Source organism: Rhyacophila brunnea, unplaced genomic scaffold (genome assembly GCF_057557595.1).
Source record: "Rhyacophila brunnea isolate RB1 unplaced genomic scaffold, BYU_Rbru_1.0 scaffold_2, whole genome shotgun sequence".
Taxonomy (NCBI): domain Eukaryota; kingdom Metazoa; phylum Arthropoda; class Insecta; order Trichoptera; family Rhyacophilidae; genus Rhyacophila; species Rhyacophila brunnea.
The window spans coordinates 26,698,954-26,718,668 of NW_028232859.1; the positions used below are offsets into that span (position 1 = coordinate 26,698,954).

The following is a 19,715-nucleotide window of genomic DNA, read 5'->3' on the forward strand; positions in this document are numbered from 1 at the left end:
CGATGTTACCGGTAAAATATTTTTTCTTCTATTAATTTTGTTTAAATTATCGCCGCAAGTCGATAAAACAGATGACTTCGTGAATATAGTATAATATATACTACTGTTAGCACCATGCGCTTTTTGTGGAGACGCCTTTACATGCAAAATCCATTTCAATTTGGACCTTAGCGATATAAAAACTCATTGGCTGCATTCCAAAAAGTCGGCTGGCCACAATTGCTTCACAATTTGTAAAAAAGTATGTACCCGTCAAATTTATTCGAAAAACTAAACCGATCGTCAGAAGACGTGAAGCTTTTGAAATGGGGACTTATCATGTAAATGGTGATAATAAATGATCACATCACCAATGTGGCGATTTTAAGGCTAACCAATTAACTAAGAGAACTTATAGCTACCATCAAGAGTAGAAAAATTGCATACTTCGGCCATATTGCAGGAAAAGGTAGAAGATGGCCAGAAGGAAAATTTCTTATCTATGTAACCTCCGTAAGTGACTTAATTTCCAATATGTTGGTGTTATGATGCAACTGGCACCGGTTAGGGAGATGTGTTGCAATTTGGCCGTCATTGCCTTTGATAGAAAATAGCACCAAAAGAAGAAGAGAAGGGTGTCATAAACATATTGGTGGAAAACACTCTAGGGTGGTATCGAACTACTTCCAAAACATATTATATTGCCAATCCAAAATACATGTTTGAAATTGAAACCTATACATTCATTAGATCCAGTGAATTACACCCTTCAGCGTTGGTTAAATTTGAACGCAAGAACCATATTTAAAAATTATACCTTCAAAACGTTATTATTCGACACTAAGGTAAATGCGCCGCCTACCAGAGGCACCTAGCAAAAAATACTAAACTTGCAGTTTGAGACAATTTATCGAGAATTCACAAGAATATTTTTTTTTTCATATGTGCATATAGCCTACATGCCTACAAAATTTTAGTCAAGGTCTTCTTAAAACTGTTGTATAATATATACCTAACAGATTAACGTAATAAAAATTCTTCTTTTGTATGATATAATATTTACAGGGTTGGTATTTAGCAAGTATGTCTCATGTGAACGTCTAATACTTTCAAGAGACTGTACCTTGACAAACAGATATTAGTAAGTTGTAAGTTCAAAAATATAATATAACTTGCGATGGAAGTTCTCTATGGGGACGTCATTAATTTTAAATAAAGTTTCTTCTCAGTAGACCTGGGAATAAGGCTCTGTCGGTCTTATCGTTTGAGGCATGCACGCTAACAAAATACGTTTTTATTCTTTCAAAGAATAATAAAACTTCGTAATTTTATGAACTAGCAAAAGATTTCCATTCGAAAATTAACATTGTTATATTGTTGCCTTTTACCTCAATTCTGTACTTGTTTTCCTGGAATTCTTTCTTGCAGACTAAATTAATAAGAATACGTTTTTATTATCATCGATGTTGTATGTAAACATTTTTTCATTGTATTTTCTAATTCAAAACAAACTGATTTTCATAATTATTGATGCCATTTGAAGCCTATAAATTTCATAAATGAAGTATTCTCGTTTCGAGCTTTCATCTATTTATTATACTGTCTTAAAATAAACAAAATGTTGAGTGATTAAAAAATATATGTCTACATTTTTCATATATAAAATAAAGTAAGGGTATCAGAAGTAAACAAAGTTAAGAGACAAATTTAACGTTCGAACTAAAATGTAAATTGCTATTTTTTTCATCTCATGTAAAATTTTCTTAGCAAGAAAACAGAAATATAAAGGTTTAAAAAATATTTTTTATCCCTTTATTTATTTCTATTACCAAAAAAATCTACAAATATTTTTATTGAGCAATGTTTTAAAAAATCTTACTAGTAAAATTAAGAATCTATGTCAAGGCGACGCAATTCTGAAATACAATACAACTACGAGGTAGGTATTTAAGAATATATGCATTTACGAAAGAAATTATTAAGCTACATTTTAATGATAAGAATTACCATAAAATACGATGCATTAATAATAACTAGCTGTCCGATGAACGCACATTTTATTACGGGGTTTTATCGTCTTTGAATTTTCAAAAACATTTATTTTTATTATGAACGTTTAAATATCACGTAATAATTTAATTTGAATGTTTTAATTGTATATTATCAGATAATTGTAATAAATTGCATGTTTCGTACTCTTTCGCTAAACACCAAAATTATCCTTAATCATTATTATTTACTTCCGAATACCTCAAGTGTTGGAAAGTGATATATATTTTTCTAAATACGTAATTCAAATACAACAATATTTACATATTACTCAATATATACAATGTATAAAACCAATTTCATGTACCTACTTAGAAGGATTTTACCAACAGCTATGTATATAATTGAGAAAACTTCCTATATTATATTGTTTGTATTTTTGGTAAGCAGTATTTATTATCAAACTATATTTCCCAACATTAACAAAATTTTGTGAAAAATGTGGTATGATGAATGTTATTCATTTTATGAGAACAGTATTTATAGTAGTTAAAGTTTTATGAATATTATAAAACAGTAGTTCTTTGCAATAAATTTATTTTATGGTGGAAGTGTATGAAATGAAAGGTAAACTTTGTTGCAGCATCTATATAATATGACCTTTGGTTTCTTTTCTATTCAGATACAAGTTTATGTCCGTATAACATAATATTATTGTTATTGTGGTACCCATACATTTCCAATATCAATACAAGTAACATTCATTATTAATTATTATATAATATATTATAATATTCATACGGTGTCAGCTTGTCAACAACATAAGAAATAGATTTGTCACAAAGTCATAATAGCCAGGCCCTATGTGACAGTCTGGTATTGTCATATACTATGACGTGTTAATGTTTACATTGCTAAAATTGAGAGATTATAATAATCTTCGGTTCCGTTTGTAGTTTGCCGAATTGCATTAATACTACGTATATATTATTAATGTATTACAGAAAGTAACAATACAAAATATCTTAATAAATAATATAAATTGGTACTTATTATAATTATAGCCAAACGAGGAGACCTGGATTTACGTTTGAAAAGATCCTGGATTAATACGTATTGGGGTTCCTAAAAAACGAGTATAAACCTAATTTTAATAAAGATCATTTTACATCGCAAAATCACTAGTATTTAGAATGTTTTACATATTTTTAAAAGTTTAGAGTTTTTTTTATAATAAAGTAGAAAACGATCTTTCCCCTTGACAATTTGTTAGTGAAAAAATCACAAAGCGGTTCAAACATTTTAAAAGATACATCGAATTGGGCTCCAATCTTTTAGAAGTTGCCACATTTGGGCAATTTTTAACTTATCCATAACACTGTCATGAATAATTGAGTCATAAAACTGTACTCACTTATACGTTAACTCAATATATAGTATTTGATCCTCAAGATTGTATTTTCCCTATATTTCCAATACGGAAACATCAATATTATTAAATATTTTTGTTTTAACCCAAATAATTTGTAAATGTTGTTGCAGAACTTCTTCTTTTCACTTCTTATGGCGTAAAATTAATTATTGCAAGTTTTTACTCGAAATTTATCACATACAAACAATTCATCACAGAGTATACTATCATAAAGTCGTATCCGCTTTTAAATCGGCATCCTACAGTTTTTCGTGCTTTTTCTCTGTTTACTTTCTGGTTACGGATCCCTCACCAGTTTGTGAATATGTACCTCTTTTAGCCATATGGCAGTGAATCTCAATAGTCTGGGTGTTTGTGATTGTTTCTCATATATTACTAACTACAATACCGTTTCACCACACTACTGTCATCGAGCCTCATGGTCCATTGCAGTGTTAAAATTAATATACTTCTATATATTTTTTTTATTTAATAAAAAATTAGACTTTAATTTCGAATGCGTTTCACAATGGTTGCGCACTCATGAATCCCGTAGTTGGCAAACAGAATAGTCGCAGATTTACTTAAAACCGATGCGACAAAATATATTATTAATGTATCATATATTCCCGATATACAGCGTGTGTGTTGTATACAAGAATATTTTATTCGTGCGGTACGCCATAATATAGCATGCACATACCTACTCGTAGGTATCTTGTACATACATGATAACAGTTTTATACACATTCTATTATTAAATTTTCGACGTTTGTAGCTATGTCATTGATTTATCTACCGAACTCATGGGGTAGTCCTGAGCTCAAATTCTAACTAGATTGTAAACTATTGTATAGGTTATCTCAATGATTCAATATTAATAATAGGTGATTGTGATATTCGTCTCTACCCCCCTTCCTCTCAGCTTCTAACAGTCTAAATAAGTCGATGATATCACAATAAATTCTCCAAGTGCCTACCTAATATGAGTTTATAAGTACCTACCAGTAAATTACTTTTGTTGATTATTGATCGTATACATACATAATTTTCTTGATCCTTTTCTTCACCCCAAGCGTAAGTGTGAGGCCTCAGTGCCAGTGTTCGGCGCAGCGTTGAGCGTTGTGCGCAACTCAAACGTATAACCGTATAAATGTATAACCAAAAAGAAGACATTGTCTACGAACATTTTCACACACGGTAATACGTTTGAGTTGCGCACAACGCTCAACGCTGCGCCGAACGCTGGCACTGAGGCATCACACTAAGAGGCAAATACAGAGTGAAGACTACTAAATTAACCAAATACCTTCCTAGAGATAAAGACATAATCAGTTATGTAACTTTATATCCCATAATCTACCATGTTATGACAATTAATATATCTTCTGTTATTTTATGTAGCTAAAATATATATCATGCTTTTTCGTCAACGATTTTAATCCCTTAACCTTCTCATTCTGCAAACGTCAGATTTGACGGTTATCCACTGCCGCCCACAAACTATCAAAGCTTAAAACATTCTACTCCTCTTATTAATCAAGTTTGTATATGTGGTAGATCTCCGAGGTAGGGCGCTGAAATTTGACATAAATTTACCCCTTGACCTCGGTGTTTTCTAAGTGTCTTGCTGAGAGCAAGGAGGTCACATCTCATCAAGGCTTAGCCATATATTAATCATCATCAGCCGGGGTCAATCCACTGCTGGATGAAGGCCTCCCCAAGCTTTCTCCAACTCACTCGGTCCTGTGTCGTTCGCTGCCACGTATTTCCGCCGAACTTTATCAGTTCGTCAATCCAGCGGCTTTTAGGGCGACCCTGTGGCCGTTTCGTACCCCTTGGGTACCACTGGATGACGGCATTTGTCCAGCGGCCGTCCTTTCGGCGAGCAATGTGCCCCACCCATCTCCATTTCAGCTGTTTGGCAACGTCTATTACATCGCGTACTCTTGTCTGCTTCCTAACCCATTCGTTCCTCTTACGGTCCTTTCGCGTGATGCCCAACATGCACCTCTCCATGCCTCGCTGTGTGACTCTTAGCCTTTGGACATCTCTCGTGTTGAGGGTCCACGTCTCGCAGCCATACGTGAGCACGGGTAGCATACATTGGTTGAACACCCTACGCTTAAGACATAATGGTAGGTCACTCTTGAAGATAATATTCAGACGTCCGAAAGCACTCCATCCCAGCTTTGTTCTTCGAGCAATTTCATCGTGCATGCTTCCGTCTATGGACACCTGCTGTCCGAGATAGACGTAGCTGCTGACTTGCTCGAGTTGGGTGCCAGAAATACAGATAATCGCAGGGTCCGAAAAACAGTTCCTCATCACTTTTGTCTTTGAGACCTTTAGAGATAGACCGACCGTTTCACTGACATCCGCGAGTTCTTGCATTCTACCTTGGAGGTCTTTCGGGTCTTGCGAGAGTATAACAATATTATCTGCAAAGCGCAGGTGACTGAGGTGCTCCCCATTAATTGGAACACCTTTTTCCTCCCAATCAAGTTTCCTAAATAAGTCCTCAAGAGTAGCGGTGAATAGTTTAGGTGAAATGGTATCACCTTGCCGGACACCTTTGTTAATGGGGAATTTACACGACCGTTTGTGGAGTTTCACGCATGCTGTGGCATCACTGTATATACTGTTCAATATGTTTATATAGCGTCTGGAAATTCCATGGTTGCTAAGGGCGTCTATAATTGAGAATTTTTTGATGGAATCAAACGCCTTTTCATAGTCTATAAATCCAAGATATAATTGCAGTTTGTATTCCTGGTAGCGCTCTATGATTTCCCTGACGACCTGTATATGACCCATAGTACTGTAGCCTCTTCTGAATCCGGCTTGCTCTCTTGGTTGGTTCTCGTCTAGAACTGTTTCGAGACGGTTTGAGAGTATTTTCGTGAAAACCTTATACAGAATTGGCAGTAGACTAATTGGTCGATAGTTTTTCAGATCTTCAGTGTCTCATTTCTTATGGAGAATAATAATGGAGGCATTTTTCCATGACTCTGGGATGTTCTCTTCGTGCAGACAAGACGTGAACAGACGTGCGAGCACATTGCTCACCGTCCTCCCGGCCCGTTTGAGAACATCGATAGTCAGCCCATCTTCTCGCGGGGCTTTCCCACTCTCAATGCACATTATAGCATATTCCACCTCTGTGGTAGTAACCTCGGGAAGAGGATCTCCATATTCTCCGTTCACCGGAAGATCTGAGTTGATGTCAGTGTCATCTTTGTATAGAGCGCTGTAAAACTCTACAACAGTGTCCAGTAGATGATCCCAGTTACGCACGATACTTCCATCTTGCGCTTTTAGTGTCGTGATCTGCCGTCTCCCTATTGACAGATGCTGCTTGTTCTTATGTAAGCTCCTTACTGACGCAACAATTGATTCTACAAGGTTCATATTGAACTTACGAAGATCTTCTCGTATGTTTTTACGCAGAGTTTTGCACAGCGTGGAGTATTCGAGATCATTTGCAACTTGTTGCTCGCTTTTCGTACTCCTACGCAGCTTCATAAGATCCAACGTTTCCTTTGAAAGTTTGCTTACTCGTTCAACCACAGCAGCAACTGTCTCTTCCGAAGATTCTATAATGATTTTTGTTACTGCCTCGGTGTTTTGTAGGGAGATGGGGTCATTTTCAGCTTGGAAAGCCGCTAGCCTGTTCTCCAGCTCTTGTTGGAATTCGACTCTGCTTCTCAAGCCTCTGCGGAGTCTGGGCTTCTGCATCAGTTTGGATCTCTCACGTTTGATGTTAAATCGTACTTTACACCTTACCATTCGGTGGTCGCTGCCAGTATTAAATTTGTTAATGACTGTGCAGTCTAGAAAAATATGCTTCTTGTCGGTGAGGATGTAGTCGATTTCGCTGGTTCATTTTGCTGGGCTTCGCCATGTCCATTTTCGAGAAGGCTTCTTTTTGAAGAATAAGTTCATGATGTAGAGATTGTGGTTTTCCGCAAACTCCACTAACATGTCTCCTCGGCCATCCCTGGTGCCATGTCCGAAGTGCCCGACCGCTACATCATCCTGGTGTTGAGATCCGATTCGTGCATTAAAGTCTCCCATGATGATAGTGAAGTGACATTTCCGTTTATTTTTCAACGTACTGATTTTTTCATATAGCTCCTCCACTTTTTCATCAGGTGAGTTTTGAGCGGGCGCATAAACTTGCAAACGCAGAATCTGGTATCTTTTGCTGAGCTGAAGTGTTAAACTTGCTACTCTATCTGAGGAGAAATCAAATTCAACTATGCGATCTTTCCAGAGTCTGTGGATTAAAAATCCGACACCGCTTGTGCGTCCGGTCTTAGTCCCATTATAACAGAGTACATGTCCGCTGTGGAGATTGACGATATCGTCTCCTTGTCGTCTTACCTCGCTGAGCCCGACAACATCCCAATGGATTTTTTCGAGTTCTTCTTCGAGCTCTAGAAGTTTGGCGTTGCTGGATAATGTTCTCGCGTTATAGGTGGCAATGGTCATCGGTAGGCAGCCGTTACCGTCTTTCCGGGGATTCTTAGCACCCTCTGCCTTCCCTTGCTGATTGCTGCCGTGATCAGTGTCAGGTTGGCCTCCGGAGAATGAGGGCCGAGATTTTTTTTTATGTTCCATGGAGGTATTTGGACATAACACACCACGCTGTCCAAACGGGTTGGTGTGTGGTTTTCTGTCTGGGTTTTCCTTCCCGTAGCCAAGGGGTCTCTCGTTTTAATGCGCCAAAGTTTCGCCTTTCACCCTTCTCTATTAGCTACAGATGAGTTATACTGTCACAAGATACACCACATCTGCATGGCCCAGGGGACGCCGCGTGGAGGCTAGAGATAGGATTTGTTGGCCATCTGTAGAGTAGCGTCTCAACACTTTATAGAAATGTACCTATTGGCATTAGTGCATTTCATTGATGCCCTAGCCAACCATTTGCCCGCCTAATATTAATAGTAATCTGTAATGTAGAGAAAACCAAATCTTAGGTTTAGGCTTAGGCATGGTTTGTAATCATCCATGCGCTGTATATGTTCGCCCATCGAAGTCGCCCAACCAATATGTAGTGTGCAATGGTACTCTCAATCTTACACAGGGGTCTAAGATTCATGATTGTACCTACCACGCCCATTCCATGTCCATAGATTTCTCGCAGTATTTTTCTTTCAAGGACGGGTAACACATTTTCACTTGCCTCTATAATTCTTCGAACCGTATGTGAAAATTTTCAGACTCTCTACCATCTTATTAGTTAAACAAAATCTTTACCATCCTGTTAAATATATTTCGCTTGATCAACATATTTTATGTTACTTATATAATATTATAAAATTATAAGTAATCTTTATTTTTGTCATTGACTCGTATGGTGGCACTGTAATAAATATAATATCATATATATGATGTAAAAGGATTCGCAGAATTAAGCAATGAAACAAAATAATGACCAACACGAACGTATTATAAATATTCCGCAATTTCTGTCTGCATACGAAGTTGTGAGTCTCAGGTAATCATCCCGGATTTGACCTCCCAATTTTCGTTAAAAAAATATGCTATGAAACCTATTCATGAGGCGGCCAAGATCTACATCCAATTGTAGAGACAATTTTTAAAAACATAATAATGTTTGCATTCAATTCATTGTTTAAAATATACAACATAAACTAAATTCTCGAGTCGTTTTCATATAAACATCTAAAAATTACTGAAAATATTAATATAATAAAAGAATCGTTTTCATTTAGATCTTTTCTGCAAAATATAATAATTACATTCTAAAATTGTATTTATCTATTTAATACATGCTAGTCGCATAACCCCATATGCTACTAAATTCAATGTTGTCATAGTCCCCGTTTTACGAGCTCCATACTGCCGTTGAGCCAACGACTTAGTAATAAAGTTAGCATTATGCATCATGATTAAATCCTAATTACGAAGATGGGCTTAATGCCATATGATAAAGAGTGGGAAAGCGTGAAATACGTTTAATATTGCATACTGGCGAAACTTTATCTCATGAGATTTAAATAAAAGTGTACCTTCATAAAAATGCGAATAATCAAATTAGTAAAATACCTAGTACTGTAACCAGTTTAATTATTTATAATATAAAATCACTAGATGCCCATCAATGTATCACATTTTTTTTTATAAATGGGTATGTATATTTTAAAGTTTTTTTTATCTATGTTTGATTGTCTAGTAATTTTTAGCGATTTTTTTGTTACCGTAGGGGCCAAGTTGGCGATGTAGTTTTTGCCGTAGACCCTTGATTTTTTTTAAATGCTCATTTATAAAACAGTGAAAGTCGCGCAAATATTAATGAGGATTTTGGATTTGTGAAAGATATTTACGGATTAATAAAACAAACCGTGTTTTAATTTTCCAATACATTAGAATACTGTAGAACGTGGATGTGAGAAGTATACAACCACTGCTTTCAATTCTTAGAAACAAAGCCTCAAAGCTACAGCAATGTTTAATATTTTCTTTGATATACCTGTTGTATAACTAAAATGAATAATCAAGTCGTCTTTATAATGGTTTTTCCAACGGAAATAATGGTATGACAACATTGACAACCTAAATAATTATCGACTTAAAAACTAATTCGTAGAATTTAATAATTAATATTACTTAATTAAAATAAAAACACAATATTTAGTACTGGTAGTGAGTATCTATTTCATCTGCTTCAAAGGGACATTGTAAACTGATAAATAATACATAATGAAGCAGATAGTTATACAACTAGTAAATTTAAACATGCAAATTGTTTATTGAAGATATGAATAATAATAAATCAAAAATCTAAGAAATTCTCTGTTCAATAATAAATATATTAAAGTTACCTAGCTTATCAGAAAATATTATTATAATCGCGGTTAGCTACTTAAGGGCTAAAACACACAGCACTACAGTTTGAATGTATCAACAAAAATCTTAATTAATTTAAAATGCATCCGATTAGAATCAAGTAACACCTGCGTCGGCGCACTCGAACTGCAGTCCCGTGTTTCTTAGCCCCAAAATGCATAAAATAATGAAATTGACTAGAAATATAAATCATGAGAAATATAAAGACAATTATTGGTCATTTAGAATAAAAACCTTAATTTTTCACATATAAATATCAATTAAACCGTTACAATGAAACCCACTTAAAAACTAACTAAATTCTAAGATTTAAAAGTTATTTAATTTAAAATATATATTTATATTTTAAAAGTTTGATAATATTTTGACTAATAATCAATTTATAAATGTACATTAAATATAATATATGGTTAATAACATTGTCATGCCAAGCAAAATAAGTCGTCGATCAATAGGTATATACATATCATATTGACAAGATTGAGCGATTTGTGCATATAAATATCGAATTTTTATAAGATACATAAAAATATTACCTACTCTGTTTTTTTTTGTTAAATATAATTCAACCAAGTAAATTCTATGTCATTCAATGAATAATTCAAATTTGGATAGACATACGCCTTTTATTCCTAATGAAAATATTTTAATCATTAAAATGTATCAAAATTTTAGACTTTAGATAAGTACAATAAAAATAATGTTAACAAGTACACGGAATATGACCCCATGGTCCTCCGGTTTTCGCTGATTCGTAGCACGCTAGAATAGCCGTGCAATCTCTCTTCCATATCAGCGTGCACAACTGATCCATACCTAGTACCTAACATAACGTAAGATAGTCGTGAATTAAATAAAAGTTAACGTTAAGCTAACGAATTATATATATACACCCAAACTTCAACTTTCGTCGTTATATGTATGCCACGAGGTCTGACTCATACTTTTATTAAAACATATATTATTATATTAACAATAGATTTTATTATGAATATAAGATAAATTAATGTTGTTTCTAATACATATTATGTTTTCTTATTGTTTTCAGGCTATTTCTTCAGTCACCAGCCAATCCTGATCTACTGTACATCATTTTCTTCTGCCATACGCAGCTTACCATAACATTACTGCTATGCCTGATATTCGGTAGTAAGGTATGTAGACAACAATGCATAACAATATAACAATATTTTGTTTTTTATATATAGTTTTACCATAATGGCGACACTGCTATTTTAAGTTCATATAGTTATTATTCTCGATAAACCCGTAGCGGTTTCATATATTTTGAGGAACCAAACCCAAACTGATCTTGAGACCTTGAGAGTAGCTATGACAATTGCGCTGCAAGCTACGTTTTCCCAAGTTTTAAATAACAGGTGTATTATTAACAATCCTTAATGCGAAACATAAAAGAATAACGTCACTTAAAATTATCAGATGCCATCGAGGCCCTGTCTACCAAAATCTGTGAAATCTGAAGTAGACGCTTACTTTATACTGTAGGATAAACCTCGGGTAAACATAATTATAATAAAATTATACATTCACCGTACAAACTAAACTAAGCGTGTTAATATTTTTGAAACTATCTATCAGCTTCTATCGATATAGACATTTAGGTGGGTGTATAAAAGTAATTTCACGTTAAAATTAACGGTATATTATGTAACATAGAATAAAACAATTTTAAGAGAACTATTAATAATAATAATATACATACTAGTTTTATACCTACCCCTCATAACCTACCCATATAAATTGAAACTTTTTTATTGAACATTCGCAGATGTGATTTCTTCCAGTGTGCAACAATTAGGCAAGGCCAATTAATATGATTATTATTATGGTTGCTATCGTGAACTGTATTTACATCAACAATATTATATTTATCTTTCTCTCGTTCGGCGAATCTCTGACCGTGCGTAAGTTTTTTTGTCAAAACTATCAAACCTCACGATAATGTGATATGTTTATAGAGTGAACCATTTCATGGCTGTCGTATCATTCGCACACTTTTTACAGCGGCAGCATTCATTGCTTATTACCATGATATTCTTTTAAAACACAATCATCATGACTTTTAATAAATTTCAACAAAGTAGGATTTTATACTCTGTCTTAATGAAAATTCAATGTGCTTTATTATTAATTATGTATTACTTTTTCAGTATTTTCCAACATTTTTAAATACTCTTTTATGTTAAGATGAAATATTATATTTTTAAAATAAAATTTCAATAGCTCTAAAATATCTGCCCTTGGTTAATTTAATTTATAACGTGGCCTCTCTTGATTAAATTAAATTATTCCATTGGTATATATTATTATTATGATCCTATAATAAAATACTCTCGGCTACTTCGTTTACTGTTAAATAAATTTTTGACTGTTTTTTAATTTATTCTAAAACTTAATAATACTTTAATTTTTTAGGCATACCTAGTCTTCAAGGGTCACGGTAAAGGTGATCATGAAAGCTCCAGCATGGTGGGAAAACCTCCAACCGGTAAATTCATGCCTAAAACAAGATCTGGAGGAAATTCTCAGTACGCCACAAGCACTAATTCGTCGGCAGGCCTGAACGAATACACCAAAGTGACAGAACAAGATATTCAGGTATGCTCAATCACAGACATTAAATAGTTTTAAAGATATTTCAAGTATTTAATAGATGTACCTATAAAGAAGAGTCTATTGTACTAACACCATTCTTACTGAATAGGATATCATTATGTATTACGCATAGGTACGAAGTTTTCTTATAAATACTTCCTATTTTTTTAACTGTATCACTAAGTAGTGAGTATACAATACTCGGAAATACAATATGTACCAAAACATTAAAAATAACTGACAAAATAATTTTATTAATGCACTAACCAAAACCCCCGTTAAATTATAATATATCCCTTAGCTTAGAACCTACTTTATTTTTTTAATTTTATTTTTGTTCGTGTAGTTTAAACATTAAATATTGTCATAGTATAATAAATGAAATATGATTTATTAATACGGACAAAATGATGGTTTTTAATCTTTTGGCGTGAGCCAAAACATAATGAATGTGCTTGGATGGAATGAATGAAGCTTACATTGTGTAAAGATAATAATATACAACATTTAATGACCATTATCTATATGCTACGTTAAAGTATGACATATTTTGTTATGTTATGTTAAAGCCACAAGTACTTATAATTCTTTTTATAAAAAGTTTCAACCCAAACAAATTCATAATACCAATAATAATATTGCAAAATAATAAAAATATTAAAATTAAATTATTTTTCATTCATTGAATATTATACAAAATTTAAAAAAATAGCACTCATTATCCATAAGTTAATACCTATTATATATTTTTAAATGTTTATAATTTGGTTTATTTTTCAATTCCAGGAGGAGTTTCGCCGATTATATACGCAACTGGAGAGCCTAAAAGACAAGAATATGCGATACGGCAATCGGCACTTGACTGCCAAGATCTCCGCCATGCAAGAAGCGGCCGTCCGCCAAGACTCGCTTGGAGTGACTTTGAAGGAAGAAGTGGAGCCAAACGGTGAGAAGAAGAAGGGCAAAGGGGGAGACACCTCGAAACTGAACAACATGTTCACGGCCATAGCTGACAAAATGGTCTGCTCGGCGATCACTCCCGCCGAAGAATCCAGCAGCAGCGGCAGAGAGTATGTCCTGGAGCCGTGCGACTCCGCCGCTTCCATTTCCACCAAATCCAAACGCCTCAATGTGACTTTCAGTCCGATGAAAGGCTGCGACTGCGAAAACGGCGGACCCAAAAGTGATAAAGACAATCTTAATAATAAAACTCAAGCCGTCGTCACGGACGACGACGCTAACAGTAGTAAACATAAATCGAGACTTAAATCCCATTCGAATGCTAATTTAAGTGTACATAACTCAAACGAGGATAGTGCGAAAGGTTGTGATAAGTGCATCAGCAGGGTGAGCAGTGACGAAGCGGACCTAGACCCGAGCGGCGGGGAAAAGGGAGACCAGCGGTCCTTCGACAAGTCCACCGAGCCCAGCGACTCCGAGTCGACCGGTGCGCTCCCCAAAAACCCTAGCCCTCCGAACGTAGACAACACTAGTCCTAACAACACTTCTGGAAAATCTACACGGACTCCGATTAAATCGGGGCACGCCAGGACTCACGCGATTGTCATCAATTTAGATGACAAAAGTCGCTTTACGGAAGAAGTCACAGTATAAATATTTACGTAATAATATTTATTTTATTAAATGCAGCGAAAATGTGTGGTGTTAACTAATATATAATAGATTTAATAAATAGACAGTAAACTTCATTTCAACGTAACAGAATAATATAATAAATATAATGAAACCATAGCGCGCTCGAAATATCCTAGAATAAGTTTCAATGACAACTACCTATCTACTATCAATCTCAATATTACCTATTATTATACGTACAATGCATATCAACGTAAGTTATAGTTTCCTAAAATCTTATAGTAAAAATAATATCCGCGAAAATAGATTGATGTATACATACCTACATATTAATACAATATATTAAATAGTATAACCATTATTATAATATATTTACATCGAAATGCTTTTATTTTTATGTAAGTATGGCATTATTTATGATCGAAATATGAATTCTGACAATTATGTTATATTTATATCCAACAATATTTTAAATATACTATTGTTCCAGTGAACACTCATGTCATAGTCATGTTATTCGTTTGCCTCTTGTAAATATTTAAGATTGACCAAAGAAAAAAGCTATGATTATGAAGCGTTGAACCGAGCATTGCCTCGTTAAAATGTAGAAAGATAAAATTTTACCACGTCCTACCCAGGTATGTATGAATTTAACACTGATTAAATCGGATTAAATTAAAATTTGCAAAAATATTTTTTTGAAAAAATAATTACATTTACATCACTATGTTCGATCCTGAGAGGATCATGTGAGTTTCCTCGGATCGGAGGTTGTTTTAACAGATTTTTGTTATACGAGAATGGATGTTAGCCATTTGCTCAACCTATAGCTCCATGCTCTGGGTCCAAATATACATTGAACAACAACATAACCAGACCCAGGATTCAAACGCCAGACCCACGACATCTCTGACTCTGACTAGGTTCAATAAAAGAATGTTACATTCTTAAATCTTGTGAATTATTTTTTGAATAACAAAGTATTTTATTAAATTATGTGCAAATAGTACTCGTACGTTATAACAAAAAAAATGTGTGATCCTGACACCGGTTAGTAAGTAAGGTAATTATATTTCCAGAGATTCGGGATTTCCAGAAAAGAATTCTCGATAATTTTCGAGATATCCGGGAATTTAAAAAAACCTGTAAAAATCCTAAAATCAGTGTAAAAACAGACAAATTCCAAAAAATATGTTTTTTTTTTATTTATGTAAGAAGACAAACAAAATAGAAGTAGGAAAACAAAAATAATTCAAAACATCACTTATTAAAATAGTTTTTCAAAAAACACAGACTGTCAATCGCTGCGTCTGAAAATCGCGTACCTACGTTTTTTAGACACAAAATTCCCTGATGTTGCAAAAATTGCGCTCGTTTTGAGTCGACGTTGGCTTAATTGTGTTAAATGCCCCGATCAGTCTTTGAACGTTTTATGTTTCCTGTCCACTTTTTTCATATAGAAAAACGTTTTTTCAATTGATATTTGATAATAAAGAAATCCCGAGAAAAGATTTTCGAGAACCGGGATTTCCCGAAATGTTAAAAATTTCAATTCTCGAGATTCGGGATGAAAAATCTCGAAAATTTCTTCCGAGAATTCCCGAAACCCAACTCTAGGCGTGAATACCAGGGCCGCATGTTCGAACCTGCTGGGTGGCGTATTTTTTTCAAAAAGATTTTTAAAAAAGGTTAAGTATATATTTCACAGAAGTGTTTTCAAATTATGTATGTGAAAAAAAACAATAACAGTTATAAATACCTAATTGTAATAGGTATAGTCACGGGTTAGTAGGTACCTATTTGTATATTATGGTAGTAAAATTCAACTTTTTTTTTTATTTACTTAATTAGAAGTTCGTTTATATCCAGATCTCTTATTCCATCAGATCTAAATGACACGGGAAACAGAAGTTGCACATTTTGTCAATTTAAAATAACTGACAAAAATAATACATCACATAATAATAAATAGTATTTGAAGCCAGCTACGTCAAAGACGTCATTGTGTTGGGGCGTTGGGCTATAGTGTTGCCATCTTTTTCTATGTTGATTATAGTAGAAAAGGGTAAAAATTATAGCATTTCTGAAAAAACTATAGTTCATGAATATTTTTCGTCTCGAATCCTTCAAAATTATAGCATTTTTGGCAAATTTGCGTAAAATTATAATATTTTACATTTTTCGCGGATTCAAAATTATAGTTATGTACTATAATAATTATAGTACGGTTGGCAACACTGGTTGGGCAGAAGAAATAATAATATGGATATTTTATTATTTATAAAATCAGTTTTTAATCATCTGCGATTCCTGATTTTATTTTGCATGACCTCGTCTCACCTAACATAAACTAACCAAAAATACATAGTTACCTAACATCAATTACTAAAGGATCCATATTATGTTACGAAAATGTTGTAACAATAATACCATTTAAAAAATCATAATTTTCAAAAAGTCATAATTTGCATATTGTATTTTCAGTTATATAAATAGGTACGTTATTAGACAGCTTGAATTTAGATTATATTGTTTTTTTTATTCCATAAATTAAATTCTATGACAAATTGTGTTCTTCTCGGATTGTCTCCGGTGAAATGGCAACTTTTAATTATCACAACCTTAGGGTACATCAAATAAAAACAAATTGATTCAATGTATATCCAAGTTATAAATTGTAAATATTTATTGTAGGTTTACTGTATACACTTGTTATTATTATTTCAATCATTCTAAAATAATAGCTGTGATTTTTTTGGCCCTTTTCATTTTGTATCAAAACTACATTTTTACTTTTTACTTTTTGCATTTAATTCTTATTATTAACAGATATGTAATAATTTCATATGAACTCTTTTAAAATTACATTATATTAATAGTATAGGAATATTCAATTCAAAAGAATAATAAATTCTAGAACATCATTATTTTATTAAACTTTAAAGAAAATTATTTTTCTGTAAAATTACATTTCAGAATACCTACTACACAACAAGTTAGTATAATACACTTTTAGTGTGATATTTTTTAATATGGTCGAACACCTAATGAAAAAAACCTTTCACCCAATATGTACTTACTTACATATTAATTTATTATTTACCTATGTTATATATGGGAAATATTGTTTTTTGAAAAATTTTATAATAATTAATTCTCTACTGTGAGATTAAAATATAAGCAAAAATATTATATGTAAATAACTAACTATTGTACATAATAATATAATATTACATTTAGAAATATTAGAATAATATCATTATAGTTCATGCAAAGTATTTATATAATAATTACCTTGTTAAATCTGTATCTACAATATAAAATATCGTACAATATAAAATTATTGTTTATTATTTATAAGTATCTCATTTATGTGCATTATTTTGTTTCCATAATTCCTCGACAATTGATGGTACACGCCTAATAAAATTGATTGAGGAAACGTTTAAGTGACTAATAGCGTGAAATTTTCTAATATTTATTGGTTTAAAGACATTTTCAAAAACAAAAACCAATACAGTATTTTACAAGGATCAGAGTGGTCAATGTTTTATTATTAAATATCATTTTAAGAATGTACCTACACATAAATTTATTAACAAAACAATTTGATCGGGTAGTTACTATAAAAAAATCAACAGTATTGTGATCAAAATTTTGAATGTATAATCTTCAACAGTATAAAAAAAACTACCTAGAAACACATCCATGGGGCGAAGAAAACTTCATGTTCACACCTAAGATCTTAGATTGGCAGTACTTAATTCACCATTAATAATATTTCATTAAAGTGAATGACGCAGTTAATGTAAAAATAAGATGTATTCTCTATCCAATAAATTTAATTCAACTTGTTTATAACAATAATAACAATGACATACATGTAAATCGGACCACATAACAATCTTCAAAGGTCGCTTGGGTCCCATAAAAATAAAGATATTTTTTAAAAATGCTAAATATTAAAATTATTTTAGAATTATGGATCGCGATGCAGAACCATACATACGTGGATATGTCCCTAGGTTACGCACCTAACTTTCAGAGGCCAATCTCAGTGACCTAAGTTCAGTGAGAAACACATTATTATATTATTCTTATTGTGGAAGAGAGAAAGAACATGCAACATGTTTCTTAATATTATTATTGTTAGAACGGCTGCTTAACGTCGATAACTCTGCATTATGCTCTTAGCCATCGGCTATTTCTTGAAAAGATTTACAAAGACCAAGTTTCAGGAATTTTGTTTTTCATATATATTATTATATTCTATCATCTATCATATTGTTTACCTATTGTTAAAAAATATTGTTATGTTTCTTTTGTCAAAATATTTATAACATGTAATTTGTTATATATTATTATAATTATTGCAATATATTTTCAAAAACATTATCGTCAAATAAACATGAATATGAAAAAAACTGTTACAGCAGTGTTTGATTTCATTACCTTGACAGGTACCTATTTCAACAATTTCTTACCTCTCAAATGTGGGAGAATATTATGTGTATATGCATAATTTTATACATCTTCCTTGAATACTTCACATTAGTATTAGACATTACATGTATTTCAGAAAAGAACCAACCTTGGACACAGAACAGTTTATCGTTTGAATTTTGCCAATGTATTATTTTGCTGCATAATAATGTCAGTGAACCCGCGAGATAAATATACTATGTATTACTATGTTTTTAATTAATAATTTTTAATAATGATAAAGGCAAAAAATATATTTTGAAAATAAATACCAATGTAAGATTTAAATAGGTATGTGCCAAATAAATTTGAGACAGGTAAATAATAATTATACCTTCAAAATATTTGTTTGATACTAAATCTTATATTCACTGCTTATCTGCTGCAAACAAAATTTATTTCCCTTAGCGCTAACTGCTCATCTTGGACGCTCCAAACTCTACATCCTCTGCTTTCTTTCTCTAGCTATTGACATCTTCCAGCATTTCATTTTATTTCTCCTGTATGGTGACAAGACTGTCAAGGTTAAATGATACACAAAAGAGGACAATGACAGAAAACAAACACAAATGCTAAAATAAACACCTTAGCCGAATAGGTACCTATTCCATACACCAATAGGACCTTTATACATACATTATAAGGCATTATTTTACAACATCTCATCGAGCAACAATCTTACCATGTCCACGAAAACTACTCTCAAAAATTGCATTATTCGCATTTATTCCTTAACTTGCCGCCCCGTTATAATGTAGTGCCCTTA

General features: G+C 32.9%; 1 protein-coding gene across 1 annotated transcript in view; it reads left to right on the top strand.

The window, feature by feature from the left end:
* The window catches only part of LOC147072116 (metabotropic glycine receptor), a 457,878-nt gene extending 443,393 nt beyond the window's left edge, over positions 1-14,485 (top strand). The window contains exons 9-11 of the mRNA XM_085946632.1: positions 11,304-11,409; positions 12,692-12,874; positions 13,658-14,485. Coding sequence (XP_085802758.1) covers positions 11,304-11,409; positions 12,692-12,874; positions 13,658-14,485 — 1,117 coding nt within the window. The remainder of the gene's footprint in view (positions 1-11,303; positions 11,410-12,691; positions 12,875-13,657) is intronic.
* The last annotated feature ends 5,230 nt before the right edge of the window (positions 14,486-19,715 follow it).